Below are 15,289 nucleotides of genomic sequence, written 5' to 3'. Positions count from 1 at the left end.
CTGTCAAAAAAGATCACATTTCTTTCATATTTGACAGTGTAATGTAGGATGATATTCTTTATCAGCTGACAAAGTTTGATCCGAATCTGATCCAGATTACAGATTTTGTGGCCATTTAGATTTAACATTGAAAACCCCATTTAATATATGTTTTACAGTATATATGAATCAAACATGCCCCAAGCACTCTCATATTTGAAAGTGAGATGTAGACTGAAACTTACTATCACCTGCCAAAGTTTGACCCGGAACTGACCCGAAATGTGGGTTTTGTGGACATTTGCATATAATGTTGAAAAGCCCATTTTGTGTGCATTATACATTAATCTCTATTATATCATTATATCATTAAATTATGCATTATACTGTCTGGCATTTCCTAAATGAGTGATTACATCTCTGTTTCACCTCAGTATTTTTGGTTTTACCTGTTGCTTAATGCTGCTTTCTGCTGCTGTATATTTCTCTCGTGTGTTGGTAGCATGGCCTCAAATCATCAGAGGGAATTTTTCCTTGCCACTGTCACCTGTGTGCTTGCTCTCGGTGTTGGTAAGGTTAGACCTTACTTGTGCAATGCGCCTGAGGCAGCTTTGTTTTGATTTGGTGCTATGTAAATAAAATCAAATTAAACTATTTCCTACTACTTTTTATTTTTATTTTACTTTGTATTTTTTGGTTTTATTGCCTGTTGCAATTTTATTGTTATTTTTAATTTATTTATTTACGATTGGGCTAACTTGGTGCCCTTTTTTTTTTTTAATTATGTACAGCACTTTGGTCAGCTACTGTCGTTTTAACATCCTTGTCACACATAGCCAGAACCATGCAGAATGGCGTCGGAGTGACGAATCGGCGCACATCCGAAAAGTGTCAGGTTTCAGTTCCAAAACATTCTGACATCTTCGACTGGACTGGGTTGCGTCCTCGCATCACGCAACCCAGTCCAGTCGAAGATTCAAGCTTCTCTACTATTGTGCTGCTGAAGTGAGCCAAAACACACACACACACACACACACACACAAATAAATAAATAAAGTTCCCTGGTTCTGACGCATGGGACAGCATGGCCCACTGCCAGCAGTGTCCATCAGCTGGCAACAGCGTGCACATGTGCCCCCCGCATGCACAGTGCTGCTCATTCAGCCATTGTGAACACACACACCCAGCAATCATGTCATCAATTCAGCCTTGCTCTACGCCCACATGTACATGAGGTATAGCGCTGTCTAGGGGAGGATGAGCGCAGATGTGATTACATGACTGAGTGAGTGGCCGCACCATGCTGGCTTTGACACATATGGTGTGAGTCCGGTCCATACGTTGGTTGTACTCCGATGTTCAGTACCGGCAGGGACTGTGCAAAGGAGGAACACAGCGCTTCCTCCCACTACGGTCCCCTGTTTGCCAGTCTGACATTTGGACATCGGGCAGTCTTCAGCACCATTTATGGCTGTCTGACAGCAGCATGTGCCATCTACCTATTGTCTACATGTGCTTTGGATGGCATCGTGTAGTTGTGGACAAGGTAATCTGGATGCATTCTGACACTGCTGACCACACCTCTTTTCCTCCCAACTGCGTCCGATTATGGCAATATTTGCCGTGTCGGGCTGGCTTCTCCACATTCTTGCTATGTATAACAGGGGCTTAAACATGCTTTGGAAATAACGGTTGAGTTGAGTCATTTGTGACAATGATGTACAAACTCAATGAATAGATTAAATTTGATCTGCATCTGATCCATATTGCAACTTTAGTGGATATTTCAGTTTAACATTGAAAAGCCCTTTTGATCAATATTTTGTATTATATTTTAGCTTATGAAAGGCCACATCTAACTTGACTTTGACCTTGGAAATGTTTTTCAATGTGAAAGGTTTGTGCTCTACAAGCAAGGTGTTCTAGTTTGCAGTTTTTTTTTTCTTCTTAGCTATGGCATTGTTTGTTTTGAAATCTGCAATGGACAGGATGTATCTCGCCACTCACACCATAGTAGCTAGGTTCCAGACCCCACCCTGCCCTCGTGGATACTTAATCAGAATAAGCTGGTACAGAAAATGAATCAGTGAATGTCTGCAAAGATATATATATATATATATATATATATATATATATATATATATATATATATATATATATATATATTTCTTTTTTTTATGTTGTGTAATTTCACTCATTGATGTTTATCAGTCAGCCACAATGCAGTCTCTCCGCTTTGTCACGCTCCTTCTTTCCTGTGCTGGCTCACGTACATGTGTATGCAAATGGCCTCGGTGTCTGTGAGTTGATGGGAAGACGCACTTGGTGAAAGGCGTGTTTGTGTTGGGACAAAGACGAAAGGGAGCGATAGCTAGAAAATGAGGGATGACGGAAAAGGGGAGTGACAGAAACTATTACAGTAATTTCTTGTGTCACTGCCAGGAGATATGCTCTCCATCATTCCTCTTTTATCTTCTATCGCTCTTCTCTCATGTGTCTCCCTGTCTGTCTCCAGCATAGCCTTTCTATGTCTCTCTTGTTTGTGTTGCCTCTTACAGCAGCACTTGCTCTCCTGAATTATCTGCTTTTTCTTTTCTGAGTAACTAGCATGTTGCTTTTCGCTGACTTTTTGTCACTGACTGAATGGGCATGGCATTCACTCATTCACTAACCTCCAGTTGGTCATTCATAAATCTCAGGAAATTTGCTATTCAATAATTTGTACAGGTGAGAAATTTGTTAATTTAATCTCGCAAAACTAAAGTCAATGGACAAATCAGTGCTGTACAATAGTTATTGATTCATCCACAGTCAGCCAGTGCACTAAATATGCCCTTTAGTCATCCCTGTTTGTTAGGTATAATCACTTTCCTCTCCTTCCACAAAATAAAATTATTCCCCACATTAAGGCTTTGAACAAATTCTCCTACTTATTTTTTCAGTTGTTCCCGTCAGGGGTTATCAGTCATTTCCATCTCACCCTATCCTTTGCATCTTCCTCTGTCACACCAACTGTCTGCGTGTCCCCCCTTAGCACATCAATAAACCTCCACTATGGCCTCCCTCTTCTCCTTCCTGTTTGCTCCATCCTCAGCATCATTCTCCCTATATACGCTGGGTCCCTCTTCTACACATATCCAAACCATCTCAAGCTCTCCTCTTCTTTGTTCTTCTCCTCTGCTTTGTTCATGCCTGATAGTGTCCATCCTCATAACTCCCAAAGAGAATTTCAACATCTTCATCTCTGCCACTTCGCGTTCTGCCTCCTGTCTTTTTTGTTCGTGCCATTATCTCTAACCCATACAGCATACCTTGTCTCACAACTGCTATATTGCCAGGAATAATAATAAAACCTTAAACTTCATATACTTCATTGAGGAGGGGATGGTGTAGTGGTTAAAGCGTTGGGCTTGCGACCAGAGGATCTTCGGTTCAAACCCCAGCCTGACTGGAAAATCATTAATTCCCGAGTTGCTCCCGGTGTGTAGTGAGCGCCTTGCATGGCAACACCCTGTCATCGGTGTGTGTGTTTTTGTGAATGGGTGAATGTGAGGCATAATTGTAAAGCGCTTTGAGATGGAAACACGTGATATAACTGCAGTCCATTTATATGAATGTTTTATTCTTCCTGAACAGAAATATTTATTTGAAAGTGTGGCATCTGGTTAGTATATCTTCCTCTGTTTTGAACATCATGCATGTCTTTAAGTGGGAGAGAGAAATTGGTTAGTGATAGATGATTAAAGAAGTGCTGTGTTCTAATAGTTGGTTAGAAATTGTTAGCTCCAGTTCCGCTAAACAATGTCTGCAACATAGCGTAGCATCCCGTTCTGCTAAGAATGAACAGACTGAAAAAAAAATGAAAAGAAAAATGTCTTTTGAAACCCAGTTCTGAGCAGTCCACTTTATTTTTGTCTCAGTACTGTTCATTCATGTTGCAAATTTATCTCCCTGTGTCTGAATTCAGTCTTACTTTCTGTCCTCAGACACATATGAGAGTGGAAAATACCTTCTGGCCAACTTGTCGGTGGAAGCGGTAAGTTCAGTGGTCAACAATAAGTCAGCTATTCATTTTTAATATCATTAATGCAGTTAGTTTGCAGAATGAGGCCATCATTTACCATCCTAACTGTCATAGATCAATGTTACGTTTTGGGAATTGTTAGTACATATTTTTTTGTTTGCAATTGCAACTTGAATTTGGCTTTTACTTTTGGTTCATTCAAATGTCTCACTTTTAACAACAGTATTAAAAGCTGCAGCATACAAATGTGGAATCTGACAGCAAATGTCTTATTAGCACAAGGATAAGTCATTTATGCTGGCTGTGACTGTTCATGTTGTACCTTCTAATAGACGTCATGACTGAGATGAGTGAGATCCAGCCGAGATTGTGCTTATGCTTATCTACCAACACACTGCTCTTTTGGTACTTGTCTTGGCATGAAGTTACATTTTGTTTTTGTATATGCAAATCAGCTTTTACAACATATGTAAGCTTGTAGAGTAATTTGTGATAGACACACACACACATACTTCAACATGAAAAAAGAGTAACTATGCTGTGTTTACCTCTTTCAGCAAGTATAGATTTAAATGGGCATAAAATACAAGTTTAATGTGATTAGAAAGACTGACTGATTGTAATTCATGGCAGCTAAAAGGGTGACTGAGGTCCTTCCCTTTTAACTGATTAAATACCTGCAGATACAATAGAGCAGCAGTGATGCACAAGACTCCATCTACGATCCCTAATTTGAATGTAATTACCCATGGATCAAATATCCTTGGTACTTTCATTGGTTACAGTACCTTTGCCAAAGGAGTACTCAGTTTTGCTTTGTGTATTTCCTGAATAAATGGATGTTTGTTTGACTGTTATGAAAGACACATTTTTTTATTGCCTCCTTTAACTGGAAAGACAATAAATTGCATGTTTGAGACCCCATTACACTAATATTTGGTGCCATGCTCCCTCAAGAAGTTGTTGCAATAGCCATGAGAATTGACAGATTACACTCTCACACAGCTCGGCCAAATCATTTTACAGTTACATTGTAATCCAACATGAATGAGCTATCAGATGCTCAGGCTTTCTGGCTAGATTTCCCAGAATTATTTCAAGCTATGCAATTTAATTCAATTTTGTTCAGTTTATTAATATAGCAAAAAAAAAAAAAAAACATAAACATAAGTTCCCAAAAGGTGCTTCATAACAGTTAGGACTAACCTTATGATTATAGTGGAGATTTCCACTATATAGTGGAGATTTTCTTCTCATGGCTAGAAAGTTTTGCCCTTCTTGAGCCTGGATGACAATAGACCCTTGTACAGCCACTCCATGCTCATGGTTGCAGGTGCTCACTGTGGAGCTTAGCTTTGCTCACTGAACAGACTGTAAGACCTCCAGCAATTATCTACTATTCTATTCTATCATATGCATTTCTAGCCTTATTTGTTACTCTGTATGGATTAGTATTAAAGTGCATGTGATATAAATTTTATTATCCAAACATTCACAAATTTTGTCTGGATATCCAAAAACAAATAAAAAAGTGTTGCAGCACACCAACACCAACACACACACACACACACACAGTGGGGCAAAAAAAAAGTATTTAGTCAGCCCCTGATTGTGCAAGTTCTAATTGGAAAGATGAGAGAGGCCTGTAATTTTCAACATAGGTACACTTCAGTTATGAGAGACAAAATGAGAAAAAAAAATCCAAAAAAATCACATTGTAGGATTTTTAAAGAACTGATTTGTAAATTATGGTGGAAAATAAGTATTTGGTCAGCCACAAGCAAGATTTCTGGCTCTCACAGACCTGTAAACGTCTTCTTTAAGAAGCTCTTCTGTCTTCCACTCATTACCTATATTAATAGCATCTGTTGGAACTTATCTGTATAAAAGACACCTATCCACAGCCTCAAACAGTCAGACTCCAAACTCAACCATGGCCAAGACTAAAGAGCTGTCGAAGGACACCAGGAAGCAAACTGTAGATGTGCACCTGGCTGGGAAGAGTGAATCTACAATAGTCAAGCAGGTTGGTGTGAATAAATCAACTGTGGGAGCAATTGTAAGAAAATGGAAGACATACAAAACCATTGATGAACTCCCTTGATCGGTGGCTCCACGCAAGATCTCATCCTGTGGGGTCAAAAATATCGTGAGAACGGTGAACAAAAATCCCAGAACTACACGGAGGGACCTGATGAATGACCTGCAGAGAGCTGGGACCAAAGTAACAAAGGATATACACTACGCAGAGAGGGACTCAAATCCTGCAGTGCCAGGCGTGTCCCCTGCTTAAGCCAGCACGTGTCCACGCCCGTCTGAACTTTGCCAGAGAGCATATGGATGATCCATATGCTAAATAGAACCGAATCCAAAATAGAACATTTTGGTAAAAACTCAACTAGTCATGTTTAGAGAAAGAAGAATGCTGAGTTGCATTCCAAGAACACTATACCTACTGTGAAGCATGGGGGTGGGAACATCATGCTTTGGGGCTTTTTTCTGCAAAGGGGACAGGACGACTGATCTGTGTTAAGGGAAGAATGAATGGGGCCATGTATCATGAGATTTTAAGCCAAAACCTCCTTCCATCAGTGAGAGCATTGAAGATGCAACGTGGCTGGGTCTTCCAGCATGACAATGATCCCAAACACACTGCTCGGTCAACGAAGGAGTGGCTCCATAAAAAGCATTTCAAGATCCTGGAGTGGCCAAGCCAGTCTCCAGACGTCAACCCCATAGAAAATTTGTTGAGAGAGTTGAAAGTCCGTGTTGCCCAGCAACAGCCCCAAAACGTCACTGCTCTAGAGGAGATCTACATGGAGGAATGGGCCAAAATACCAGCTACAGTGTGTGCAAACCTGGTGAAGACTTACAGGAAACATTTGACCTCTGTCATTGCCAACAAAGATTATGTTACAAAGTATTGAGCTGAACTTTTGTTATTGACCAAATACTTATTTTCCTCCATAATTTACAAATAAATTATTGAAAAATCCTACAATGTGATTTCCTGTATTTTGTTTCTCATTTTGTCTCTCACAGTTGTAGTGTACCTATGTTGAAAATTACAGACCTCTCTCATCTTTCTAAGTAGGAGAACTCGCACAATCAGGGACTGACTAAATACTTTTTTGCCCCACAGTAAAAAAATATATATACGAGGTCTGTTAGAAAAGTATCATACCTTTTTATTTTTTTCAAAAACTATATGGATTTGAATCACGTGCGATTACATCAGCCAAGCTTGAACCCTCGTGCGCATGCATGAGTTTTTTCACGCCTGTCGGTTGCGTCAGGCTTTGAGTGAGCACTGGTCCACCCCTCCCGTCGGAATTCCTTTGTCTGAGAACTTGCTGAGAGACTGACGCTTTGCTTGATCAAAATTTTTTCAGAAACTGTGAGACATCCAAGTGGACACCATTTGAGAAATTCAGATGGTTTTCTGTGAAAATTTTAACGGCTGATGACAGATTAAGGAGTGTTACTATCACTTTAAGGACTGCCCACGGCACCGGACGGCGCGCCGCGCCCCGAGCTGCCATTGTCAGCCTGTTTCAAGCTGAAAACTTCCAAATTTAAGGCTCTGTTGACCCAGGACGTCGTGAGAGAGCAGAGAAGTTTCAGAAGAGGTCGGGATCAGCAGTTTATCCGGACATTCCACTGTTAAAGGGGATTTTGTAATGAAAGACATGTGGATGGATTCGCGCGTCGGCACGCAGCCGCTCATCGCGCGGTGGCACAGGAAAACAGTCAGTCGAGTGAGTATCAGAGAAATTGTTTAACAGCTGGGCATGTTCCAACTTGTCCTGTAAGGCTTCCAACGGAGGTGTTTTGCTGTGCCGCCGCGCGATGAGCGGCTGCGTGCCGACACGCGAATCCGTCCGCACGTCTTTCATTACAAAATCTCCTTTAACAGTGGAATGTCCGGATAAACTACTGATCCCGACCTCTTCTGAAACTTCTCTGTTCTCTCACAACATCCTGGGTCAACAGAGCCTTAAATTTGGAAGTTTTCAGCTTGAAACAGGCTGACGACGGCGGCTCAGGGCGCGGCGCGCCATCCGGCGCAGTGGGCAGTCCTTAAAGCGATAGTAACACTCCTTAATCTCTCATCAGCCGTTAAAATTTTCACCAAAAACCATCTGAATTTCTTGAATGGTGTCCACTTGGATGTGTCACAGTTTCTGAAAAAATTTTGATCAAGCAAAGCGTCAGTCTCTCAGCAAGTTCTCAGACAAAGGAATTCCAACGGGAGGGGTGGACCAGTGCTCACTCAAAGCCTGCCCACAGGCGAATGACGCAACCGACAGGCGTGAAAAAACTCAGGCATGCGCACGAGGGTTCAAGCTTGGCTGATGTAATCGCACGTGATTCAAATCCATATAGTTTTTGAAAAAAATAAAAAGGTCCGTTACTTTTCTAACAGACCTTGTATGTATGTATGTACATATATATATATATATATATATATATATATACGAGGTCTGTCCAAAAAGTATCAGACCTTTTTATTTTTTTCAAAAACCTTATGGATTTGAATCATGTGTGCTTGCATGAGCCAACCTTGAACCTTCGTGTGCATGTGTGAGTTTTTTCATGCCTGTTGGTTGCGTCATTCGCCTGTGAGCAGGCTATGAGTGAGCACTGGTCCTCCCCCCTCGTTGGATTTTCATTTCGAGGAAAATGTCTGAACGATTGGAGCAGCACTGAATCAAATTTTTCCAGAAACTGTGAGAGACAGCCAGGTGGAAACCATTCGGAAGATTCAAACGGCTTTCGGTGGCTTTTCAGTCGAGTGAGTATCCGAGGAATTGTGTAAGAGCTGGACATGTCACAACATGACCTGTGAGACTTCCAACTTCCGCACGTCTTTCATTACAAAATCTCCTGTAACAATGGAATGTGCCGAAAAAGTGCTGATGTCCACCTCTTCTGCAATTTCTCTGGTAGTCAGACGACGTCCCGGATCAACACAGTGTTCACTTTGGAAATGATCTGGTCGTTTCATCATGTCGATGGCCGATCGGAGCACGGCGCACCCTCTGCCATTGTGCGCCGTCTTTAAACCGGTTGTAACGCTCCTTAATCTGTGTGATGCCCATAGGATCGTCACCGAAAGCCGCCTGAATCTTCCGAATGGTTTCCACCTGGCTGTCTCACAGTTTCTAGAAAAATTTGATGCAGCAAAGCTCCAAATCGTTCCACCTCGCAATGAAAATCCAACGAGAGGGGAGGACCAGTGCACACACAAAGCCTGCTCACAGGCAAATGATGCAACCGACGGGCGTGAAAAAAAATCACGCATGCGCATGAAGGTTCAAGGTTGGCTCATGCAAGCACACATGATTCAAATCCATATGGTTTTTGAAAAAAATAAAAAGGTCTGATACTTTTGGACAGACCTCATATATATATATATATATATATATATATATATATATATATATATATATATATATATGTGTGTATATATATATATATATATGTATATATATATGTGTGTGTGTGTTTTAGGCACCATAAATGCATCAGTTTAATATATCATACAGTGCATCCAGAAAGTCTCTGTAGAGAGAGGAGAACCTTCCAGGACAGCCATCTCTGCAGCAGCAATCCACCATTCAGGCCTGTATTGGTAGTTTCCAGAAGAAAGCCCCTCCTTAGGGCCCCTTCACACATAGTGCAAATTTGATTGAATTGGGCATGAAGTGCGCATGAAGCAGGAATCGTATGCAATATGTGTAAAATCGTAGCTGACTCTAACGCCTTGTACACCTGTTGCTGCAACTATATGCGCACACCAGTGACTGAAAGACAAAGTGTGCGCTGTAAGAACCCATCGAACCCTCTCATGGCAGGTGTCTGCCAAATTCCAGGTGACACACACGAACATCTAACACCGCTCACATGGCACTTAGAAAATGTGTGACCATTCACACTGTGAACATGACAACAGTCAGCAAATGATCACTGTCGAGCTGAATGTGAAATTTGTCTAAGTGCCCCACAAGTGTGGCTTTGCAAACAGACACAATGACACGTTGGTGTGTGCGCTTAACTGACAGGAGGTGTGGCCGCCGACAGGAGCGGCTGTGGAGAACTGTGGTTCTGGACATCACACCTGTAGAACATGTACCGTGTTTGGATGGACATGAACTAACAACTGCCCACTGTGACACACATGTATCTGCTTGCTGTCATACATAAAAACATATCACTGTTGCAGTGGGCTGCAGCGAGCACACACACGCCGCGCCCATTGACAGGCTACCCCAGGTGAAATGGACCGTCAGATCACAACACGCAGCAGGTGATCTGAATGTCACTTCACCCATGTGAGCTCTGTTCCACATGATGCAGTGTCTGTCTTGTGGCGCGCTGTCCACAAGACGTGTGTCGGGTCGGACACGCGCGTGGACACGGCTGGACATGCCGCCAGCAGATGTGGACATAGGAGCACCTTGCTTCTCATTCATGTCATTTCATGAGTGTACGTCTGTGACCATGGGTCATCTAAAGAGGAACAGAGGGATCATACTTGTATTGCCCACTTCATAAGAGGGATTCAATAAAATGCAGTGTTTCTATGTGGTGTGTGGTTGTATTTCTTTTTTTTAAATACAGTACATCCATGTCTTCCAAGCAATCACAGCTTTTGGAAATTGCAGCTTTCAATCCTGTGGGTGGCATGTATTTTTTATTTATTTAATTATTTCACAGCAGCTGCGCTATGTGGTTAAACATGCTGCAGCTGCTCGCACTGTGTTCCCACATGCACAAAATCATTGCAGCATGTATTTATTTCTTTTTTTTCACAGCAGATGTTTTTGTGGTTCGCTCATATGAGCTGTTCCGCCGTGATTCACCATGATTTGTACTTATATAGGGTGTCTCAAAAAAGTACCCAAAAGTATTTTGACAGCACAGAAAAACCAATCATTATCAGACATTTTCTGCATGACCATGTGGCCAAAGCATATACAGTAGTGTTCAGAATAATAGTAGTGCTATGTGACTAAAAAGATTAATCCAGGTCTTGAGTATATTTCTTATTGTTACATGGGAAACAAATTCAAGTCTCCTTGCCATTTGCTGGGGTGTTATTTCACTCTGAGACTGAATTTTGTATGGAAGGAGATGCAAGTCAGCCCTTAGCATGCGTTGCATAGAACTTGACCATTTTGTTCTCTGAATTAGGGTCAACTGCCACATTTTTCCTGGACTTTAATGTCTTGCAGAACAAATGTTTGGGTTCCTGAAATGAGAAAAACACCATTATTTCCCAGTAAAACCATTTCCTGGTGTTCACATTTCAGAGTACTTTTGGGTGCATTTTTTGAGACACCCTATATACTATTGCAAAGGGTGGCAAACCTGATCCTTACAAATCCCTGGCCTCCAAATTTCCCATCTGTTCTTCCTCAACCTCCAGCCAATTAGCCAATTAGTGTGTTCAGTAAACCAAGAGCAGGTCGACGCCAGACTTGGCCAATCATCTGTGAGTCAAGAAGGATGATGTGGAAAATGTGCTGGGCAGGGTCTCTGAGGAACAGGATTAAGAATCACTTCACAATAGCATAAAAGGGAACACTGTGCATCTCTGTCATCTGAAGCTACATAGACTGTCCTGTGCATCAATTTGTATTTGTTGGGCGGGGGCAGTGTGAACAGTAGCAACAACTGTGCATTTTCCTGCCAAAATAAATACCAAATTGTTCTGCTCACATCAACCTCAGCTCTCACCCCACCCACCTTGGCATATTCAGGTTCAATTGCAGTTACAAAGGCAACACAAATGTCATTGCATGTGTCTTGCACTGTTTGTGTGAATGCACCATTCCACAGGACTGTGAGTGTGCTTTTATTGAGAATGCGGAGGGCCTGTGACTGTGTTCAGTCAAAAAGGTACAATTTGATCACATCTTGAGTCAGACATGACAGCAACTCCCTAATCAGTGGGACTAATGGGACTAACCCAGCCTCATTTGCGTCTGAGCCAGGAAACAATACGCACAGTTATACACATACCCACATGCACAACAACAACAACAAACACAAACGTAGTCTACACACTCACACATACAGAAACCATTGCCAAACATCTGCGACTGTCCTCTTCCTACCATCAGGCTCATTCCAAAGCAATTTCACACAGAGATAAAACAGACACACTGTCCGACAGCCAAGAAGGGTGTGTGTCTGTGTGTGTGTGTGAGGGGTTTAAGTGTGTGTTTTTGTTTCCATACGTGTGTGTGTGTGCGTGTGCACGTCATGTGCATCTATGTGTGAACAGGCAGATGTGAGAAGATAAGTTGAGCAATGAGGCCAGAGCTGCCTGGCAGATTAGCAGATCATATGGCATTTTGGATGGCTAGTTGCCTCTGTATGTGTGTGTGTGTGTGTGTGTGTGAGTTTCCTATGGAAGCCTATGGAAGTGCCATAAAAGCACACATATGAGAGAATTATGTGTCAAAAGGAAGACATTGAAAAATAATAATGTGATAAAAGTAATGACATGAAGTGAAACATTTAATGTAAACTTTATCTAAAGTACATCTAAAAATAACAGTGAGCCGAATCCCATGGCTCAGGTTAATAAAATACACTTTCACAACCCTAAGTTTGAGGCTGAGTAACTACTATCTGTCAAAATACAAGCTAGTATTAGATCAGCTTAGATGATTAATTAGATAAACTTCGTATTAGATGGGCAGTCAATCACATTTTAGTTGATACTACTCGTTAATAACTCAAGCTACTTATTATAGCCCCCTCAAGAAAATTTGGCCCAGTGGTGTGTGTGTGTGTGTGTGCGCGCGTGTGTGTGCGTGTGTGTGTGTTTGGGGTGGGGGTAATTGGAATCACCCTGTCCATCCATATGCCTGTTCATCTGTATATGAGTCTTGCAAATGCAACTCCTCATTCCATGATACTAACTTCACCCAATGATGGCTCACCACCAGGAGGAAGGAAAACAATTTGATTCCATTATCTTCCCATTGTCCTATATATATATATATATATGTATATATATACACTCAACAAAAATATAAACGCAACACTTTGGTTTTGCTCCCAATTTGTATGAGATGAACTCAAAGATCTAAAACTTTTTCCACATACACAATATCACCATTTCCCTCAAATATTGTTCACAAACCAGTCTAAATCTGTGATAGTGAGCACTTCTCCTTTGCTGAGATAATCCATCCCACCTCACAGGTGTGCCATATCAAGATGCTGATTAGACACCATGATTAGTGCACAGGTGTGCCTTAGACTGCCCACAATCTCATACAAAATGGGAGCAAAACCAAAAGTGTTGGGTTTATATTTTTGTTGAGTATATATATATATATATATATATATATATATATATATATATATATATATATATATATATATATATATATATATATATATATATATATATAAAACTAATGTGTCACATGATATTGACTTCATAAGCACAACTCCTCCTAATCCACATGGTGGATTTCCATTGAACCTCCCACAATGGAAGCATACCATATCAAGATTTGCAACAAATAATAATTTGGGTCTAATGTTTTTAATGGAACATCATTGGCATTATTTTTTATTTGTTTGTGTTTATACATACACACCATATTTGTAAATTACATTTAAAAAGGTTGACCAGTTTCTTAATTCATGCACTTTATCATAACATATTTAGGACCACCAATATACAGTCCATCCAGAAAGTATTCACAGTGCTTCACTTTGTGCTTCACTCTTTGAGCTCCACATTTTATATTATGCCTTCCAAAATAGAGTACATTCATTTTCACCCCTCACCATTCAACTCACAACAGCCCTTAATGACAGCATGATATATATATATATATATATATATATATATATATATATATATATATATATATATATTGCACAGTTATTAAAATAATATTAAAAACCCTAAGATTTCAAATGTCTGTATGTATTCACACCTTTTCCTCAATACTTTGTTGATACACATTTGGCAGCAATTACAATCACAGGTGTGATTGTACAGCACCACAGCACTTGAATTTGATGCCACAAGTGTGGCACACCTATTTTTGGGCAGTTTTGCCCATTCCTCTTCACAGCACCACTCAAGTTCCATCAGGTTGGATGGGAAGTGTTGGTGCCACTGGTGGGCAAAGGTCAGCTAATCCGCTAACCGCTAATTAACGAAGCTAACTTTTTTGTTACTGGATTAGCACAGCCATTTTCAGATCACTCCAGAGATGTTCAATTGCATGCAAATCTGGGTTCTGTCTGGGTCACTGAAGGAGATTCACAGAGCTGTCGTGAAGCCACTCCTTTGATATCTTGGCTGTGTATTTAGGGTCATTGTTGTGGGTTCTTGGTCACCTTTCTGATTAAGGCCCTTCTCCCCGATTACTCAGTTTAGACAGGCAGCCAGCTCTAGAAAGAATCCCAGTAGATCTGCACTTGAGCTCAATTTTTTTAGCTTCATGGCAAAGGCTGTTATACATGTGATTTTTTATTTTCTTTTAATTTTTAATTCATTTGCAAAAATCTTAGAAAAAATCACATTGTCATTATGGGGTGTTGTGTGCAGAATTTTAAGGAAAAAAATATTTTTATCCATTTTGGAATAAGGTTCTAACATAAAAATGTGGAGAAATTGAAGCACTGTGGATACTTTCTAGATACACTGTATAATGCATGGAAGTTGCAGACCAGGGGCTATTTTGTGAGCTTTCTCATTGATCTCTACTTTCCTTCATTGTTTTAAAGCCTTAAAAAATGTATTGACTATGTGATTTCTGTTGCTTTGTCTTTGACTGTCTATCACATTCTTTTCAGAGCACCCTCTCCTACACATTGATCAACAGTGGCCTGGCTCCTGCTGACCGTTTAACCCTGGGTTTGGTAAGGGTTTGGGGTGCAGGCATCACTGGCATCACAAAGGCAAAACTTACAGATGCAAAAGGAACGACACAGGATTTGGCCATTGTACCCAATCCTGAAACACAGGTTAGAAGTTTTTAGTCAGTATTTTTGTTATCTTGCCAAATTTTTTGGCAATATATGTTACTTAGTATGTACAGTTTTTTTTTTGTTTTTTTTTGTAATCATTACATTTTTCACCTTTAACTCGCTATGCAGCACACAGTTTACATCACAGACGCTTGCAACTTCACATATAGCAGTCCGAGGAAGATACCTTTCACCAGTTTGAAGTCATGATGTAATTTGATGATATCATGATGAAAAAGCCTGCAAAATTTAGTTTTTTTAAGGGTGTGAAAA

The 15,289-nt window shown here is 40.7% G+C and overlaps 1 protein-coding gene across 1 annotated transcript in view; it reads left to right on the top strand.

The window, feature by feature from the left end:
• si (sucrase-isomaltase (alpha-glucosidase)) overlaps positions 1–15,028 on the top strand; it is a 309,027-nt gene extending 293,999 nt beyond the window's left edge. The window contains exons 44-45 of the mRNA XM_034168783.1: positions 3,966–4,015; positions 14,843–15,028. Coding sequence (XP_034024674.1) covers positions 3,966–4,015; positions 14,843–15,028 — 236 coding nt within the window. The remainder of the gene's footprint in view (positions 1–3,965; positions 4,016–14,842) is intronic.
• Positions 15,029–15,289: the final 261 nt, after the last annotated feature.

The sequence above is a fragment of the Thalassophryne amazonica genome, chromosome 4 (genome assembly GCF_902500255.1).
Source record: "Thalassophryne amazonica chromosome 4, fThaAma1.1, whole genome shotgun sequence".
NCBI classification, from domain to species: Eukaryota; Metazoa; Chordata; class Actinopteri; order Batrachoidiformes; family Batrachoididae; genus Thalassophryne; species Thalassophryne amazonica.
The sequence above is the reverse complement of the archived record's forward strand: the minus strand, read 5'-3'. Positions and strand labels throughout refer to the sequence as shown.